This window comes from Malus sylvestris, chromosome 7 (genome assembly GCF_916048215.2).
Source record: "Malus sylvestris chromosome 7, drMalSylv7.2, whole genome shotgun sequence".
In the NCBI taxonomy this organism is placed as follows: Eukaryota; Viridiplantae; Streptophyta; class Magnoliopsida; order Rosales; family Rosaceae; genus Malus; species Malus sylvestris.
Window position 1 is genome coordinate 5606440 of NC_062266.1, and position 21308 is coordinate 5627747.

The 21308-nt window shown below is 39.7% G+C and overlaps 1 protein-coding gene across 1 annotated transcript; it reads left to right on the forward strand.

Moving 5' to 3' along the window:
• The first annotated feature begins 614 nt into the window (after nt 1-614).
• Nucleotides 615-1372, forward strand: LOC126628246 (stigma-specific STIG1-like protein 1). Its single transcript, XM_050297860.1, has one exon. The coding sequence runs from the start codon at nt 693-695 to the stop codon at nt 1143-1145; it is 453 nt and encodes a 150-aa protein (XP_050153817.1). The 5' UTR covers nt 615-692; the 3' UTR covers nt 1146-1372.
• Nucleotides 1373-21308: the final 19936 nt, after the last annotated feature.

Sequence of the window (21308 nt, forward strand, 5' to 3'; positions counted from 1 at the left end):
GATCTCCTTAACATTACCCATTGCTTATATGATTCCAGAAGTATCAACAGAATAAAATAAAAAATAAAAAAATAAAAAAATAAAAAAGGTCAATATATAAGGCTCCACAAGTGGAAGTGCTTCTGTAACGGTTTCCTCGTTTGGAGATTGGACTAATTTTGGTTTCTTGGACCCTTGAGAAACCATAAGGCGGGCGCTTGAGCTCGCATGTAATTGCCAACATATATACATGCATGAGTCTGATGAATTAACCCAAGCAAATTAAAAATCTAATGATTCATCATGAGTGTGATGAATTAACCGTCAACCTATGAGCAAACTCAGCGACTTAGTTTCCTTTCTTCGTTCATGTATAAGTTCATACTGACCTAATTTCGAGTATAATGTTTCTTTGGAAGCCTAACTTTGTTTACTTAAAACGTTTTGTTTGTAGCCCTTTGAATTAGACCAACGCATTAAGGACATCATGAATACTCTCAAATTATACAACTTAACTAATACATGCAACCCTGGTTTTCAAATGATATCGAACTCGTTGACCTCTATCAACTTGCCCCCACTGATCAATTTTTCTCTATAAATACTTCTACAAGCCCATATGCTTATCCATCTAAAAAAACATCATATACGTTCCTTCATCAACTTTTCCCTTTTGAAATCTCTCCGCTTCACCAACAAATTACACTTACATCATGGAAGCCTTCAAGGTTTTGCTTGTTCTTGCCATGCTACTGACTTTAACCATTAGTACTCTATCTGCAATCCCAGGCCTTGAAGAATCATTCTTCGAAGAGGAAAACAATGATCCAAATGATGAAACCAAAAGCCAATTAGAAAAAAGCACTTCTCTGAGGGGAACAAGCCGCTTCCTTGCTTCTCGGGCGGCAGTGATGACATGCGACAAACAACCTAGGGTTTGTCGGGTCTCGGGCAGCGGAGGCCCAGATTGCTGCAAGAAGAAATGTGTAAACACGAACACAGACAGAGTAAACTGTGGCAAGTGTGGGAAAAAATGCAAGTACGCAGAGATATGCTGCAAGGGTAAGTGTGTGAATCCAAGGTCTGACAGGAAAAACTGTGGCGGCTGCAACAATAGGTGCAAGAAAGGCAGTTCATGTGCGTATGGCATGTGCAGTTATGCGTGATCGAAGATTAATTACTGATCAGCTGATAATGAACTTACATTCGATCGACATTGCGAAGATAAAATAAGGCTATATGAATTTATGTATGTGTGCAAGGATAATAAGGGCTAGCTAGTTATCACCTTTTGATGTGCTACCTTGGCCAGTTAATTGTTGACTATTTCTTTTATTATTAATGTACAAATTCTTAAGAATAATGAATAAAATATTATCTTTCATTTTATTTATGTTAAGCTTGCAATTACATATTCCGGTTAATCGTATAACGATTACTCAGTCTCTGCCTTTTAAGGCATGTGTTCATTAATTACCATGCTTGTATACATGATCTAGATAACATTCAATTAGAAATCTGGTTCCCTCTCCCTGCACACAAATATGTACATTACCACTCAGACTTTGTTGTAATGCTAAAGCATCACCTTTGTTAACTTCCATTCAAATTTCCTTTAAGTACCTATTGTTTTATCTTTTAATTTTAAGCGTACATATTTTATTTTATACCTGCAAAGCTTTTTTTATTAATTGATGAAAAGATCATATTTGTTTTAGTTAAGATTAACTTTCAGTTTGATACTGTATGTATAGGGAATTTAGTTTGCAATAAAAGGGTAATGCTAGGGAGACTAAATTTAGAGAATAAATTTTGAAAACTAAAGGACATGGAAGGTTATGATTGATTTATTACTTAAGCATTAATAAATGCGCTCATTTCTATTGATGACACATCATTTAGTGTGTAAATTTAGTCTACAAATTTAATTTTTCTAGCATTACCCTTGCAAGAAAACGCCATTTGGGCATCTTAAAATTGAACCATATCATGTCCATATTCGTGCCCCAGATATGGATACGATTAAAAAAAATTGAAGTTCCAGTTAATAATTGGTTAAGTTAGAACAATATTAGTGTGATCAGGAGTGGGTCAATGACCTGTCTCTCTATCTGGCATGGTATCACAAAGGGTTTGATTGTAGGTCATGTGGGTTCGTGACATGCCCTAGTTACCAAGTTTAATATAACATTGTCCGTGTTGTGGCCGAGTTAATTATTAATGTAACACTATGTTTATGCACTAATGTCTGACGTGGGATTGGTTGCACGTGTGGCCCACTATGTGGTGGTCCTACATGAGGTGGCGTTTTGAATATAAGTTTAAGATTGTGAAATTATAAGTGTATGGTTCTACTTCTAATAACACCATAAGATTTTGTGATAAAATCCAACACCTAACAATAGATGGATAAGTTAAGACAATATAAGTATGGTTAGAAGTGGATCATTGGTCTGCCTCTTTAAATATTTGACGTAGTTGAATTTCACCTATATTAATTGGCAATAGAGTGGATCCCCATCTAGTTATAGATACATGCATGCAAAATTTATCGATATTGGATCTACACTTTTAACAGATAATGCGACGAGTTCATCTATAGTTGCACGGGAACTATTCTTTGCAAGGAAATGGGAAAAACGAGCAAAGTTTTTTGATAAAACTTTTTAAAACAGCATAGTGCCAAAGATTTCTTTTTAAAATGTTTAAGCCATTAACCAGCCTTACATTTCTTAATTAACCTTTTACCAATGTTGAAGCCATGTTCGTAGGTGCACTGTTCTGACTTCAATGTCTGCAGTGCTTCAATGTATTGAAGTAAGGTTGGGATATTCACACACCCAATTTTTCCTCACATGCATTCTAAAAATCTATTAAACAATTGAAATTTGAAGGAGTGAGAAGGAAAATGAGATGTGTAAGAATATATATATTCCCACCCCCCCCTCTTTTTTTTTCCCTCCGGTTGAGCTATTGCAGTATTTTTAAATAAAACTTGTAGTTATCATATGTTTAAAATGTTATTCCCAGAACCAAATCTATGCTAACGAAATCGAATTGGATGGTATTGAAGTCATCGGGTAGTCACCCTCCTCGAAGTTTCTTCACTAATATATATTGGTCAATGGTCAATTATGTGATTCCAAAAGTCTACTAAAGGAAAAAGGTTAACATAGAGGGTCAACAAGTGCTTCTGTAACGGTTTCCCCCTTTGGAAAATGGACTATGGTTTCTTGGACCCTTGAAATAACAAGAAGGCGGGCTAGAGCTCACGTAAGTACCGACATGTATGCAATATTATGCATGCATGAGGGTGATTAACCCAAGCAAATAAGAACACCACAGCCTAACCTGCCTACTTTATCATCAAGTAAATTTGTATCTTCTTATTCATAAGTTCATATCCACCTAATTAATTTGGAGTACAATATTTCTTTCGAAACCTAACTTTGTTTACTTAAACGCTTCGTAGCCCTTTGATTTAGAAAACCCATTAAGTAGATGAATACTCTACAAATTAATACCACCCATAACCCCCTCTTATTCTTCTCTATGTAAGACCTTACTCCACGTCTTCCTTGATTACACAGAGATCACACAAAGAGAATATTATCAACACATTATTTTGATAAGAGCATATTTATGCGACTTAGTTAGCTTGTTCTTGTGCATTTACGTTGTATTTCCTTAGTTATTTTAGTGTTTAAAGTTATTTTTGTGTGTTTTCATACTCTAAGTACAAAGTATGCAAGAAGATGCATTTTGGAGGCCTTTGGAGCATGTTTCGGGCTTGGAATGGATAGCAAATGCATGGGCCAAAGTGGATGGACGAATTTGAGAACTAAAGAGGCCAAGAATATGAAGAATTATGGTCCAAAAGATGAAGAAAACAGCCCAAAAATCTGTCACCCCAACTTGCATTCCTTGCCATGCAAACCACATAGAATTCCCTTTGGATTCCATGCCATGCTTGATCATTCTTGTCCCCTACATAATTTCTAATTTCATGTTTCAATTCATTTAATTATTACACTCAATTGCTTGATACCTCTTGTTCCCTTCACTCATTAGATTTTAGACAACATTTACATCCATTACATGCACCAATTGATGCTCCATCATTCACATTTGGAATCCAATGCCATGTGCAACACATGTTGTTGCACCTTTGACCCATTTGTTGACACATTTCACCTCCCTTTCCATCTCTATGCATTGTACACAATCATTCATGCTCCCTAGCTACAACACCACTCCATTTTACCCTTCACACTTTGCATCATTACTTCATTTTCACCCTTGGACCATTGCACACCACACACACAAATTGCCATGCATTTCATCCTTAACCTAACCTGATTTTCTAAGGTTTTTGGGGCCTATAAATACATGTTTACACCCCTTGGCCAAAGGACAATCCCCCATATTCATCATTTTATCACAAAAATTCGTCCATACACACCCTAGGAAGCAAAACACCCCAAAAACACCATTCTAGTGCCTAGAAAACATAACAGCCACTCCACCTTCTTCCACCCTCTTTGCCTAGTTCTCCACCACCCTCCAACCATCAAACACTCCTCCACACTCACCCTAAACCCTTCCATACCATTCCCCATCCATTCTACATCATAAAACTACCCAAAATCTGTCCATAACCCAATCTGCCGCAAGCAAGGGAAAAGAGGAATCTTGGATGCACTTGCTACCAAGTTGGAGCATTTTAGGTGTTTTATTTCCTTTGATTTTAATGTCTAATTTTATGTATCTTTGCTTTGTGAGTATGAGGAACTAAACCCCTCTTAGTTAGGGGGTGATTCGAAACTATGTTCATACTTGCAATATGATTTGATTACATCCAGTTGTGATTCATAAGTTGTGAATTCAATTTACTTATCCGTTCATATAAAAACTAATTTGTGTATGTTGGTTAAGAGTGCACGCTTAATTTTCATGCATGAATTTGACGCTAGAATATAAGGGAGTTTCACCTAATCGTTATAAACTTATATTCACAAGTAGTGAAGGTTGCTAGTCACAATCACGTTAAGTAAACTCTTGGCATAAGTTTCATGCAAATCATAGTAACGAGTGCCTCGTCAATGCTTATGTTTTTCATAGAACTTAATGATTCTTGCTTGTATCTCTATTATGCAATTCATGTAGGGAACTTGTAGGGAATGTTTTGGGTTGTCGTATGCAATCATCCAACCTAATAACTTGTGGAAAAAACTAAGGGTTAATTAGTGCAATTCACGGTTAATTTGGGGCGTTGAGTATTCATAGCTTATCGAAAAGCAACTGGAAATCGTTTTGTATGCAAGTGTGACATATGTGGAGAAGAACCTCCTAGCTAATCTTCCATCCATAAGTTTCATTCAAATTCACTTACAATCTGTTTTGTTTTACAAAGTTTGTTTTGTTTTCAAATTCATTAAAACCAAAATCCCCCTTTTACTTTATTGTTTCAAAGTGTTTAATTTCTGTTTTGGTTGTGTGTTAGAGTGTTTTGATTCACCCAAATTTGTCTAAGAATTTGTTTACTTTGTTCTTGTCTTAATTTAATTATTTTCGTCGAAAATCAACCCCATCTTATTTCTTTGAGTCATATTAATTAGAACTTGTCTTAGATTATGTTTTTAAGTGTTTTAGTTCATTAGAAAACCAAAATTTGTCCAAGTTTGTGTGAGAGTCCCAAAATTGCCCAGATTGTGTTTTTAAGGTAGTTTTGAGTGTTTAGGGGCTGTTTTGAGTCTTTTGGTTTGTTTTAGTGTTTTAAAGTATAGTTTTGCATTCTTTGAGTCTAGTTAGTGTTTTAAACTTTGTTTTCACGTTTTAAACTTTGAAATTGACTTGAAAACGTGAAAACAAAGTTTAAAACACTAACTAGACTCAAAGAATGCAAAACTATACTTTAAAACACTAAAACAAACCAAAAGACTCAAAACAGCCCCTAAACACTCAAAACTACCTTAAAAACACAATCTGGGCAATTTTGGGACTCTCACACAAACTTGGACAAATTTTGGTTTTCTAATGAACTAAAACACTTAAAAACATAATCTAAGACAAGTTCTAATTAATATGACTCAAAGAAATAAGATGGGGTTGATTTTCGACGAAAATAATTAAATTAAGACAAGAACAAAGTAAACAAATTCTTAGACAAATTTGGGTGAATCAAAACACTCTAACACACAACCAAAACAGAAATTAAACACTTTGAAACAATAAAGTAAAAGGGGGATTTTGGTTTTAATGAATTTGAAAACAAAACAAACTTTGTAAAACAAAACAGATTGTAAGTGAATTTGAATGAAACTTATGGATGGAAGATTAGCTAGGAGGTTCTTCTCCACATATGTCACACTTGCATACAAAACGATTTCCAGTTGCTTTTCGATAAGCTATGAATACTCAACGCCCCAAATTAACCGTGAATTGCACTAATTAACCCTTAGTTTTTTCCACAAGTTATTAGGTTGGATGATTGCATACGACAACCCAAAACATTCCCTACAAGTTCCCTACATGAATTGCATAATAGAGATACAAGCAAGAATCATTAAGTTCTATGAAAAACATAAGCATTGACGAGGCACTCGTTACTATGATTTGCATGAAACTTATGCCAAGAGTTTACTTAACGTGATTGTGACTAGCAACCTTCACTACTTGTGAATATAAGTTTATAACGATTAGGTGAAACTCCCTTATATTCTAGCGTCAAATTCATGCATGAAAATTAAGCGTGCACTCTTAACCAACATACACAAATTAGTTTTTATATGAACGGATAAGTAAATTGAATTCACAACTTATGAATCACAACTGGATGTAATCAAATCATATTGCAAGTATGAACATAGTTTCGAATCACCCCCTAACTAAGAGGGGTTTAGTTCCTCATACTCACAAAGCAAAGATACATAAAATTAGACATTAAAATCAAAGGAAAGAAAACACCTAAAATGCTCCAACTTGGTAGCAAGTGCATCCAAGATTCCTCTTTTCCCTTGCTTGCGGCAGATTGGGTTATGGACAGATTTTGGGTAGTTTTATGATGTAGAATGGATGGGGAATGGTATGGAAGGGTTTAGGGTGAGTGTGGAGGAGTGTTTGATGGTTGGAGGGTGGTGGAGAACTAGGCAAAGAGGGTGGAAGAAGGTGGAGTGGCTGTTATGTTTTCTAGGCACTAGAATGGTGTTTTTGGGGTGTTTTGCTTCCTAGGGTGTGTATGGACGAATTTTTGTGATAAAATGATGAATATGGGGGATTGTCCTTTGGCCAAGGGGTGTAAACATGTATTTATAGGCCCCAAAAACCTTAGAAAATCAGGTTAGGTTAAGGATGAAATGCATGGCAATTTGTGTGTGTGGTGTGCAATGGTCCAAGGGTGAAAATGAAGTAATGATGCAAAGTGTGAAGGGTAAAATGGAGTGGTGTTGTAGCTAGGGAGCATGAATGATTGTGTACAATGCATAGAGATGGAAATGGAGGTGAAATGTGTCAACAAATAGGTCAAAGGTGCAACAACATGTGTTGCACATGGCATTGGATTCCAAATGTGAATGATGGAGCATCAATTGGTGCATGTAATGGATGTAAATGTTGTCTAAAATCTAATGAGTGAAGGGAACAAGAGGTATCAAGCAATTGAGTGTAATAATTAAATGAATTGAAACATGAAATTAGAAATTATGTAGGGGACAAGAATGATCAAGCATGGCATGGAATCCAAAGGGAATTCTATGTGGTTTGCATGGCAAGGAATGCAAGTTGGGGTGACAGATTTTTGGGCTGTTTTCTTCATCTTTTGGACCATAATTCTTCATATTCTTGGCCTCTTTAGTTCTCAAATTCGTCCATCCACTTTGGCCCATGCATTTGCTATCCATTCCAAGCCCGAAACATGCTCCAAAGGCCTCCAAAATGCATCTTCTTGCATACTTTGTACTTAGAGTCTGAAATCACACAAAAATAACTTTAAACACTAAAATAACTAAGGAAATACAACATAAATGCACAAGAACAAGCTAACTAAGTCGCATAAATATGCTCCTCTCAAATTCCCCCACACTTAGCTTTTGCTAGTCCTCGAGCAAACAAAGAAATAAAACGAAACAAAACAAATAAAATACAACCTAAACCTTCCAACATTTGCCTCAGGGATTCCAATGCATATGACATGTTAAAAATCATTATCCCCACATATTTGAATCATCTTCACACTTAAACACGTACTTAATCATAGTCACTACTTACTTGTTCACAATTAATCGATTAAAATAATGTTTTTGATGTAGTAACATGCCTTAGAGAATTTACTCAATTCCTTTCAAAGTATGCACTCAATTTTCACTCAGATTTTCTAACTACACACCCTATACTAGTTATATGTGAGAAGATTGATGTAGATATGAAAACGAACGCTCACATATATGTATCACAAAGAAAGCAATTTCTGGAGTTAATAAGCAAGTTTAGATATGATCTCATGAATGGAATGCTACTACTTAGATGCGAGAACCAGTGACACCATATGCTCATACCAAATTCAAACTCCACATATTGAAACGCATGACACTCAATGAAGTTAAGGGTTGTAACGGGGCTTGGGGTGATGGCTAACAAATGAAGGATAAGGATAACAATCGTTCTTAAAGCAATAGCAAGTAAAGTAATGAAATTGAAACTTAGAATTCACTTAGATTGCAGAAATCAGCTTTTAGACACGAAGGGAAAATTCAAGCAATAATTAGGGCCGAATTCTATGTTTTGGACCCTTTCTTCAACAAGCAGCACTTTAAAACTCTTTTTCGCATATTTTTCAACTCTTTTTTTTTTTCAACTCTTCTTTTCTTTTCAACAAGCATAATAACTCACACTTCTCCCACACTTGTTTTCTGCCATACATTAATCAAAAGAAATTCAATTTGAATCATGCTTTACTATGCTTCAAGAACAAGGGTATGGATGGTCCTAAACTATGCTAGGTAAGGATAATGTGGTTCAACAAAGAATGTAGGCTATCAAGGCTCCATGGGGTTAACTTAAACATATAACGATATGGGATACATGGCAGTTTGGCTTTGGTGGTGGTAACTACACAACTTCATCTTGAATATGTTTTATGCAAATCAATAGCATGCTTTGAATGAAATAGGCATGAGTTCTAGCATTTGGAACTAAATGATGAAACGCCTTCTAAGTAATAACCAAGCAAAGAATAATGAGATCATGCAATGACTTGAGAAAACAAGAATGCACAGATTTTAACTCTCCAAATAAACGTTTAAGCTCAAGTCTCACAAGGTTGTAGCGTTAGTTTGAGTTCTTTCCTTCAAGCATGTTACAAAAACTAATTTTTTCTTTTATGATTACATGTGATTTCATAAGTTATAACCACAACCACGCATAAATAAAGAGTAAATCAAACTTTCATCCATATTTATAACTCTCTTTAACAGTCATGCAATTACAAACCGAATCCTCATCATTGTGTTGGAAGGTACCCTAAGACACAAATAAGCACACAAAAACAACTCTTTTTGGGATTTTCAAAAACAATTTTTCAAATTTTTATGAATTTTCGGATTTTTATGTCAAAACACACTGAAACACTCCAAAACAGCTTAAAAAAATACTTAAAACAGCAAGGAACAACACTAGAAGTAATGGGTGATAATTTTCTACGAATTTTATGCAAAACACTAGTTACCCCCCCCCCCCACACTTAAATCAAACATTGTCCTCAATGTTTCAAGCATATACTCACACCAAAAACAAGCAAATAACAAACGACAAATAAACATGACAAATATGGCAAAGTAAAAACCAGACAGAGTAGAGTTTAAGAACGCAAATCTGGTTTTGGAGATAGTTGATCTTGTTGACTTTCCACAGCTTTGATCTTGAACTGGTTTGGAATTCTGAGCGGGGAATATCAGAGTGCAGTCTGCATTCTTCTCTGTTTGTTTCTTCTGCACGGCGGGCAGGCACGAGGCAAAGGTGTTGGTCTGTTTCTTTCTTCAATCTTTCCAAGTGCCCCCACCTCTTGCTCTCTTTCTCCTTGTCCCTAGTTGAGGATGAATCAGCACGTTGTCTCCACATGTTTCGAGGTATCATCTTCACTTCCCTTATACGTGAGAGACGAAGCGGAAACATAAGATGATGAGTACTCGAGAGCAGGTGCTGGCTGGAGAAAGGACAGGGAGAAAGCATGATATGAGATACTCGTGCTCTCAACCTTTATGATATGAAATACTTGTGCTCTGGATGGGTTGTTTGCAGGGGTATCCCAGGGGATGAGAAATACAGAGTGACTCGAGAGGGTTTGTTGGAAAGCCATTTCAGAGAGGATGAAGGGTTAAGTGAGGCTGAAAGTTGGGTGAGACTGCTTCACTTTGAAGTTCAACATTTATAGAATTTTCTTAATGGCTGGGAAGGCATTGTTCCATTACTCGTGTCGGCAAGCCTGAGATAATTTAACAGTAGTTTTCACGTGCATTCCGCTTCTCCAAAAATTTTCGACAGATTGCGCGTGATTTACGTAACGCAGATGTGCAAATTGACAGATGCTGACACGTCTCGATAAAGCAGAGGCCTCTTTAATATCCAGAATTTACGCTTCGAGTTCTGAGCTTCGTTGAGGGCAGAGATTGCATGTGACAAGTGCTGACGAGGCTGAGAGAGACAGATGGTTGGAATCGGTGCTTCGATAGACTGCCCGTGATTTTCGCAAAGCTGAGTTGCGTGTGATGGGTGCTGACGAGGCTGAGACAGTTGACACTTTTCGGTATCTGGAATTGGTGGTTTGTGAGCAAGCCCCACTTTTGAGAAAGCTGGCGCCTCTTCGATCTCCGAATGGCTTCTTCGATTTCTGAGCTCACCTATTCGATCTCTGAAATCCAATCGCGTGCTGATTTTTATAGAGGTATGCAGGACATTCAAAGCACACTTGAATTTCTGCCTGTAAAAACTCCCGTTTTGCACTTCTACGATCTTGACTTGTCCGATCTCCTCTTTCTTTAACACCTCTGAAAAATGTATGGCCCTTCCGACGGTCGTTTTGACTTGAACCTTAGTGAAAGAGCAGCCCCTCCTTCTCCAGACAACATATGGCGCCCGTCCCTCATATCCCCTACTAGTCCTCTCACCGTTGGGGATTCGGTGATGAAAAATGACATGACCGCTGCGGTGGTGGCCCGGAACCTTGTCACCCCCAGAGATAATAGACTGTTCGCTAGACGGTCTGATGAATTGGCAGTTAAGGAGTCTCTGGCTCTTAGCGTGCAGTGTGCGGGTTCTGTGTCCAACATGGCCCAACGCCTATTTGCTCGAACCCGTCACGTTGAATCGTTGGCGGCTGAAATACAGAGTCTCAAATAGGAGATTAGAGGACTCAAGCATGAAAATAAACAATTGCATAAGCTTGCACATAGTTATGCCACAAACATGAAGAGGAAAATTGACCAGCTGCAGGAAACTGATGGTCAGATTTTACTTGATCACCGGAGGTTTGTGGGTTTGTTCCAACAGCATCTGCCTTCGTCTTCTGGGGCGGCACTGCGTAGTGAAGCTCCAACTAATCAACCTCCGATACCTCCTCCTTCCGTGGCCCCACCGACTGCTGAGACTCCGCCGACTACTGCAACTCCGCCGACTACTACGACCTCTCCCAAGCAGCCTTTGTGAAGGCTCCCTCTTGTATTATGCTATGTTTCTTTATTTCCCAGTTTGCTGTTCATTTCCACGAAGTTTAATGTTAAAATCCTTTGCATATTTGTTAATGTTTCAAAATAGAAAGTCACAACCAAAAATAATTAAACAAGTAATAAAATTGACAATCAAGCAGAATAAATGGGTTGCCTCCCTTAAAGCGCTTACTTTAACGTCTTCCTGCCGAACGATGAACACAATTACTCCCCATTGGAGCCCACGGCATGCAAGGGAATGTCCTCCATAACATGCTCAACAAAGTTCTCATATATTACATCCTTGAACGGAAATGGATAGTGATGTTTGTTGATGGGTGCGTTGTGTTGCCTAAGGTTCATGTTCATACGCCCACCATCGGGGATTTGCTTGGGTACCTGCACCAAAGAAGGGAACCACCTATCAACTTTAATGGAAATTGGATTTGGATTAGGTGGCTTGCCTATGTGTTGTGATGAAGTGGCAGCAATGTGAACATTCTTCCCCATGGTGTGTTCGGCCAATTTGAGCATTTTGAGAGCAGTGGCCGTATGGTCCTTGTGCGCCACTCCAATTCCCTCGTCTTGCATGGTTCTTGATGCATCCTTTGTGCCTAGTGTTGAATGGTCCGGTCCTATATTTTCTATTTTATCAATGGCACAACAAGAATGAACAACATTAGGAGTCTCAATGGATTCAGAAATTTTAAAACTAATCATGTCACCACCAAATGCCATAGTTACTAATCCTTTGGCCACATCAATCTTCGTTTGAGCCGTTTTCATGAATGGCCTTCCAAGGAGGATGGGCAATGAATGGGCATGGTCTGATTCATCCATTTCGAGAACATAGAAATCCGCTAGGAAGATTAAATGATCAACCTGCACTAAAACGTCTTCCAAAACTCCCTTTGGATAAGCGTTAGATCTATCGGCCAATTGTATGATTACACCATCATTTTTCAATGCTCCTAAGTTCATAGATGCATAAATGGAATATGGCATAACATTTATAGAAGCACCTAAATCAAGCATGGCAGATTTAAATGGGTATTACCAATGACACACGGAATTGTAAAACTTCCCGGATCTTTGCATTTGGGGGGTAGTTTATGTTGCAAGATGGCGGAGACATTCTCACTTACATGTACCACCTCTTTCTCCCGGACACGTTTCTTTGTTGTACAAAGCTTCTTTAAACACTTGGCATACTTCGGGATTTGCTTTATGGCATCAAGGAGGGGATTGTTGACTTGCACCTTTCTAAACGTCTCTAGAACATCTTTTTCCTCCTCTTCGTTCTTTGATTGCAAAAATCTGCGAGGAAAGGGGACATTCAAAGGAAAAACATTAGTAGGAATTGAATTTAACACATTCTTACCCTTATTGGACAGATTTGAAGGTTTAGGGGCCATGGACACTTGCGGCATAGGCGTGTCCACCTTTGCCGTGGGTGGGCATGCTTCCTCCTCCTCAAATTGAAGTTTTTCATCCTCTTTGTGACCTGTTTTTGATGAAGAACCTGCCCCAATCTCTTTTCCACTTCTCAAGAGTATGGCCTTTGCACTTTCAAAGCCTCCCTTTGGGTTTGGAATGGTAGAACTAGGAAGCCTTCCTTGGTCTCTAATCTGCCCAACAACGTCGGCAATCTGCCCCATTTGTTTCTCTAGTTGGTCCACTCTTTTGTTTTGATTTTCCTGCCCATTAGTCAAAGTGGTTAGTAACTTAACAAGTGTATCATTATCCAAAGCATTACCTGAATTATTTGGGGCAGATTGTGGTTGGACTTGAGGGGGTGCGTATGGGTTGTTGTAGAAGCCCGGGGGTTGTTGCCTAAAGCCTCCTTGTGGTTGGGCTTGTTGTGGCTCTCTCCATTTGAAGTTTGGATGGTCTCTCCACCCCGGATTATACGTGTTGGAGTATGGATCATGTCTTGGCTGATTTTGGCTTTGAAACCCAATGGCATTAGCACTCTCCCATCCACCATTCTCGATGAGTTGAGGACACTTTTCGGAAGCATGTCCTTGGATAGAACATACGCCACGCACCATGGGTCCTTGAATTTTCATTCCCTCGGCCATCTGTGAAATAATAGAAGTAAGATTAGCTAACTGAGATTGAATATTGGATGCGGAACTTACCTCATGCACTTGTTGCCGTGGGGGTCCTCTTTGGCCTACACCTTCGTATTGTTGAGCGTTCAATGCTCTATTAGCAATCAAGATTTTTGCAGCCATGGGCGTTTTGTCCACCAATGCTCCACCCGCCGAAGCATCGAGCATTTGACGTTCAAGTGGTAGGAGCCCTTCGTAGAAGTATTGCAAAAGCAACTCCTCCTTCATCTGATGTTGTGGACAAGAAGCAACAAGTGATTTAAATCGCTCATAATATGTAGGAAAAGACTCACCTTCATCTTGTTGAATTCCACTTATTTTTTTACGAAGAAGAATGATGCGAGAAGTTGGGAAAAACTTCTCCAGAAACGCCCTCTTCATACTCTCCCAAGATGTAACTGTACCGGGAGCCAACTCGTATAACCAATCCTTGGCTTTGTCCATTAAAGAGAATGGAAAAGCCTTCATCTTTAAAATACTTCCGTCAATGGTAACCGGAGTCATACTTGAGCACACCACTTCAAATTCTTTCAAATGTTTGTTCGGATCCTCCATGGACAGCCCATGGAACTTTGGAATGTGGTGGAGCAAACTTGACTTTAACTCGAACTCTTCGGTTTTACCTTGAGCAGCCATGGGATATTGGATACATAATGGTGAGGCATTATCCAAACCCGAGGCGGCAAGCTCCTTGAGCGTACGGTTGTCCATGGCCATGTCTTGCACTACTTCTCCCACTTGTGCCGTGGCCTTCTCTTCAACCTCAACTTCTTGCTCTTCTAATTCAGGCTTGGGACTACGAGGATTAGACTCTTGCAATTTCTTTTTCCTTCTCAAAGTCCTCTCAAAATCACCGTCAAAGTCGGAGATATGCTCACGAACAGGTTGTGAGCTACGGGTCATAAACTAGTACCTGCACACAAGAGCAACAAAGTTAATAACCAACTTAAGAGACTCGGCACAAGTAAGGAATTAAGGTGCCTATACACGGCACACAAACAAAACACACACACACGGTGCAAAATTTAAAAACAAAACAAACAAGAAAAACTAAACAATTTAAACAAGACTCAAGACAAGGGATTAGCGACTTTGCTAATCCCCGGCAACGGCGCCATATTTCATAACTGTTTTCCTTCTGATACAAGCTGACTATTTGTAGTCGGTTCTCCACTAACCTCCTAACTAACCAACTAACCTCTTACAACAATTACCAATCAAAAGATGCCACCTGTCAGAGCATCCTAACAATCCCCCCCCCTTAAAACTGAGCTTACATATCATAACACTAATAATAGGTCACAAGATTGAACTAAAACTCAACAATTTGCACAAAACAGAAAAAATTTCAACACAGATCTTCAAAGATGAACAATCTCTGGAAATTTCATTTTCAAATTGTTGATGCACAAAACCGGAGGTCTTGGAACAACGTAAATCCGACCGTGAATCTGCATGTAATGTAAATAACACAAGATGTATCGTGGTTCACCCCAAGGTTTGGGCTACGTCCACACTGATTGTATTGTATTTTTCTGAGAAGTGAGGGAGAGAGTGTGAGAGCTTTGCTCTAGATAGGAGAGGCATTTCGTTTGTGAGGGTGATGAGGCCCTTTTATAGAATAAGGGCTCTTCCCTTAATTACATATTTGCCCCTTCCTTTATTACATAATTACATTTAAGTCCCCCGAGTATTTATACGAGGTCTAAATACGAGGCCCTAAATATGGTATAAACAGTAGTTCCCCAAGTCTTCAGTTAAGAGAGTTTTTTGGCTGAAAACTTGAAATTCAGTCCATGTGTGGGCCAAAGTAACAAAATGCTGTCTTGAACTGATGCTCGATATGAGGCAGTGCTTAATCTGAAATGACGCTCAACTAGAAGTGGCACACGTTGCGAGGCTGCTCGGCTCGTGGCTTATGTTGCCTTGGTTAGCTCGGCTTGCGGCGTTTGAAGGTGAGGGAGTCCCTTTTATAGAATAAGGGCTCGCTCCTCAATACATGAATGATGGGCTAGAGTTGATGCTCTCTAATGATGGTTAGGGAGTCCCTTTTATAGAATAAGGGCTCGCTCCTCAATACATAAGTAATGGGCTAAGTCCCCCAAGTATTTTTCATGAGGCCCAGTTGAGGTCCAATATATGGTACATAATGTAGTCCCCCAAGTCTTCGGTCAATAGAGTCTGTTGGTTGGAGACTTCAAATTGAATCCATGTATAGGCCGAAGTGGTGGTTGTTCGGAAGCGGTATTTGTATACCCTGCACTGAAGCTTTGTAGGTGAAGCTTTGCAAGTGAAGCTTTGAAGCTAGAGCTCTGTAAATGAAGCTTTTCGAAGCTAGAGCTTTTGTAAATGAAGCTTTTGAAGCTGTAGCTCTGTAAATGAAGCTTTTGAAGCTAGAGCTTTTGTAAATGAAGCTTTTGAAGCTAGAATTCTGTAAATGAAGCTTTTGAAGCTGTAGCTCTGTAAATGAAGCTTTTGAAGCTAGAGCTTTTGTAAATTAAGCTTTTCGAAGCTAGAGCTCTGTAAATGAAGCTTTTGAAGTTGATTGACACGAGTGATGCTCATGAATGTTTGATTGATATGAGTGATGCTCATGGATGTTGACATGAGTGATGCTCATGAATGTTGACATGAGTGATGCTCATGAATGTTTATGTATGATTGATATGAGTGATGCTCATAAATGTTTATGTATGATTGACATGAGTAATGCTCATGTATGTTTATATATGATTGACATGAGTAATGCTCATGTATAATTTGAAGTACTGGGCGTACTTTTGATCACCTAGTTGGTGGTAATAGTGGCAGGTTGTAGAATAATTACGGAGTACTGGGCGTACTTTTTGATCACCTGGTTAGTGGTAATAGCGGCAAGTTGCCGAATAATTGTGGAGTACTGGGCGCACTTTTGATCACCTGGTTGGAGCTATTTTGGGCTCATGGGCTTTCGCCCTCCATACAACATTCCAGCCCATTTATTTTGGGCTTTGCCGTTTTTTTTTTTACTATTATTACCCTCTGATGGGGTTTATACAGATGTCTCCGAAAGATAAAATAAATTACATCATTCTGGTAGGGTGTTTATTCCTTGCTTTCGCTTTCTGCTTTTCTTGATGCTTTTCCACCACTCTCTCTGTCCACCTTGTTTTGTAAGGTATCCTTTGCTTGCAAACCCACTTGCTTTGGTCGTGCCCATCCATTCTCACTTCTCTTTTTCTTTTTTTTTTCTTTTTGCTTTTCTGTTGTCCCCCAAGTGTTTCTCTCTATCTCTGTTCTTTCTCATTTTCTTTTGTGTGAGTGATGGTTTGCCATGATCTCCCACACTTACATTTCCAGCTCATTTGCTTTTCTACTTTTGCTTTCAGCTCCTGTTCGACGTGCATTGACTGCCATTCTTGCTCTATTTTCCTCTAGAATTCTCACCGGAGCAGCCTCAGTTTGCTTGCCCGAAACTGTTCTACCACCTTCAGCCATGAATATCAGATGGGTCGAGCTCGAAACCAAGAATAGGAGGATGGAAACGCAAAGAATTCTATTTATGTGGCAAAAGATGAAATCTTGAGATCTACCTATTTCTCAAAAGAGGATTGGAAAATGATTATATGAACAAGCAGATGGGTCTTGAATTTTCCTGTCTCGGCATCAGCGAAATTAGGAATTGGGTCGGGAAATTTGTGTTCGCCCGCTGCTCTGCATATCTGGTGCTTTTCTGAGGACAAAAATGGCGAAGCAGAAGAAAAATGTATACTACTGGTTTTTGAAACCCTATCACTCGAAATCAAAGATGAAAAAGAAGAAAGGAATGAAGGGGAATAGTGAAGCTTAGGATGAGGCAGTGATAGAAGCGGAGCTGTAGTTGCCCAGCTCATCTCTTTCCTTGGGATATTCCTCTAGTTCCTGACATGGACCACCTAAGGCAGGAAAGTGTCGGCCACGATCAGGTGTGAAGGCGGCTCGAGCCGATCCATGAGTTGCTCGAATGGGGCCTCCATCTTGGTCATGATTGCGTCGAGAAACCATCCATGTCGATGGCGAAGACCAGCTCTGACGGGACGATGTTGGGAATCGTGGTGAGTTAAATGTTGTCCGGGATGGCTTCAAAACCGATGAAGCCGAGCCATTCCTCCGTGATGACGAAGGTGATGAGGATGGACATACCTGCAGTTTTCAAGATCTGAACCCGACACCCTTTTCCTAACAACAAGCTTCACCCCCCCCATTTTGATTCTAACGCTGGCACAAGATCTGAAGCAACAATAAGGAAATGCTTCTTTTCTTCATTCAAAAGATTTCCAGACCTTCCTTTTTTTATTTCCATCAGATAAAGAATCTTCTGGGAGTGTGGGAGTGACTGTACTTCAACGATGGTCATATAAAAGCTTGGCTTTCGCAGCCACCGCAGCATTGACTGGAATAGTCCAGGGAGTCGTTGTCCAAATGGCCAAGCACACATCTGGGAAATACTCATTTAATAAGCCACCCAAAGTTGGAGAAAAATGATCGCACGGTTGCTGAGAAATCAATAAGATATTTTCTTGATGGTTGCTGAAATCTAGGATTACAAATGTGGCGGGCGTTTGACTGAATCCTTGTGATGGGGCGAGTCCGTGAGACAGTAAGCAACAGAGGGAGTGATCTGAGGCGAAGGAGAATTCGGAGAAGGGTGGGGCTTCGCCGATTTCCGGGTCACGGATCAACGGCTGCAACCTGAGAGCAGCTGGGTTGTCTGAGAGCAGCTGGAGAAAGGTACCCAATGTCAGGAGAGCAGCTGCGTTTTCAAAACTCAGAAACGGAGATCTAAGAGTGAGATGCAAAGAGAGAGAAGAGAAATCGAGTATTTTCTGTTTCTGGGTTTTTTTTTTAGGAAAGCTTTGGGTTCATGGGTTTTTGCAGATTTGCAGATTTACGATGGAAGTGAAAAAATGAAAGAGAACCGACATAGTTTTTCATGTCGATTCCCACAGACGGCGCCAAATGTTGATGCACAAAATCAGTGAGGACTTTGGTACAACATAAAGTGTTAAGTTTGTGACCTTCGCTAGATTGCTCCGGTCACTAGTGTGGATAAGTATGTAAATGGATAAGGACAGGGAAGCAAACACAAGATGTACGTGGTTCACCCAGATTGGCTACGTCCACGGAGTAGAGGAGTTCTCATTAATTGTGAAGTGTTTACACAAGTACATAGGTTCAAGCTCTCATTTAGTGAGTACTAGTGAATGATTTAGTACAAATGACATTAAGAAATATTGTGAGAGAATGATCTCTATTTATAAAAGAGGGTTTCTAGTTTCATTCTGACATTGACACATGTCATGTTGTGATTGGCTTCTGATGTTGACAAGTGTCGCGCTATGATTGGCTTCTGATGTTGACACGTGTCACGCTGTAATTGGCCTCCTGGTTGTAGGGAAACTCTTCTGGGTCCTTGACGGTATAACGTTGACCGGTGCTCAGTAGTTTCGGGATTGGTCAAGTATGGTACAAACAGTGCACCGCCCTCCGAATCTCGAGAGCCAGACTCCCAATAGCATTATTACTTTCTCAAAAGTCGAAGAGGCATCGCTCTCCGAATCTCAAGAGCCAGACTCCCAACATGATTGCTTTCTCAAAAATCAAAGAGGCACCGCTCTCCGAATCTCGAGAGTCAGATCCCCGACAAGATTGCTTGTTCGAAAACCGAAGAGGCATCACTCTCTGAACTTTGAAGCCAGATTTCCTTGGATAAAGCTTGTCTGCAATCTTCACACACAACATCAGCTTTCCAGATACCACATACCACTTTTTCAAAGTGTTATGACAAAGTTAAAACACGTGAAGCTTGCAGCTCCCACTACATTGCTACGACCAAGAAGGGTAAAGGAATAACACTACTACTTGTTGTTAGGGATACTCCTATATATGTTGACCTTCATCCTCCACAGCCAGGCAAACCTGCAAATAAAAAAAATGCTCAACTTTTCTTCACATCCGAGAGGGCACTCTCAGTAGAGTCTCTCAAAATACTCAGCTTATTTTCCTCCCGATAATACCTCTGAAAACAAGCCACACCAGAGCAAGAGTATCTCATATCATCAGGGTTAAAAGCAAGAGTATCCCATATCATGCTTTTTCCCTGTATTTTCCTTTGGCCTTGTTCTTACCTGCAAGACAAGGAGAAAGAGAGCAATCAATCAGCACTTGGAATCAAGCTTCTAGTCAGGAACTGATTGCCTGGAACCCCTTGCCTGATTACTTACCTGTCATTGCTCTCGAGTACTCATCTTCAACATCTTATGCTTCCAGAGAATATACCACATCTGCCTGAGGAACAGATATGGCAAGTGAGAAGGATACAAGGAAGCATGTGGAGACAAGCGCAACAGAACACGTGCCGATACATCCACTACTTTGTCAACAGCAAAAGTATCCCATATCATCAAGGTCAAACGTACTCTAGATTTGATGGACTTGTTTTGACCCTCAAATTCTTGAGTCGGCCTTATACTCTAGAGGGAACTAGAAAACCCTCCAGCCCAGTTCAAGAATAAGCCTGTGGAAAGTTACTTCTTCAAAAGAAAAAGTATCTCATATCATCTCTTCTCCATTTGCTTCTCCTTATCCTTGGTGTTATTTACGACACAAGGAGAAGGAGAACAATTAACAAGAAGCCGAAGTCGAACCTCCGATCTAGGTTGCTTGCTTGGAAGTCTGATTGTTTACCTTGTCTGTTACCTCATTCGGTAAATCTCCTAGCTCGGCGACTTGGGGGACTCCTACTATAGGGTTTGTATCGCACTTGACCAAGCCCGAAACTACAAGTAAGCTTCAAGTGAAATTGATACATTACCTTGTGCATTTTCATCGGTTAAAGATACCACCCCTGGATGGAGGAAAAGTACTTCCAGAGAAGATGCCACATCTACATATGAGACAGATAAGGCAAGTGAAAATGATACCACACTTCGGTACTTAGAAGTTTCGTGATTACTTAGTGGCTTGGATCTTGCAAGTCCCTAACCGAGGAGTTTCCCTCACTCGGGAACTTAGGGGAGCACTGTTTGTACCATACTTGACCAATCCCAAAACTACTGAGCACCGGTCAACGTTATACCGTCAAGGACCCAGAAGAGTTTCTCTACAACCAGGAGGCCAATTACAGCGTGACATGTGTCAACATCAGAAGCCAATCATAACGCGACACGTGTCAACATCAGAAACCAATCACAACACGACACGTATCAATGTCAGAATGAAACTAGAAACTCTCTTCTATAAATAGAGATCATTCTCTCACAATATTTCCTAATGTCATTTGTACTAAATCATTCACTAGTACTCATTAAAGGAGAGCTTGAACCTATGTACTTGTGTAAACACTTCACAATTAATGAGAACTCATCTACTCCGTGGACGTAGCCAATCTGGGTGAACCACGTACATCTTGTGTTTGCTTCCCTGTCCCTATCCATTTACATACTTATCCACACTAGTGACCGAAGCAATCTAGCGAAGGTTACAAACTTAACACTTTCTG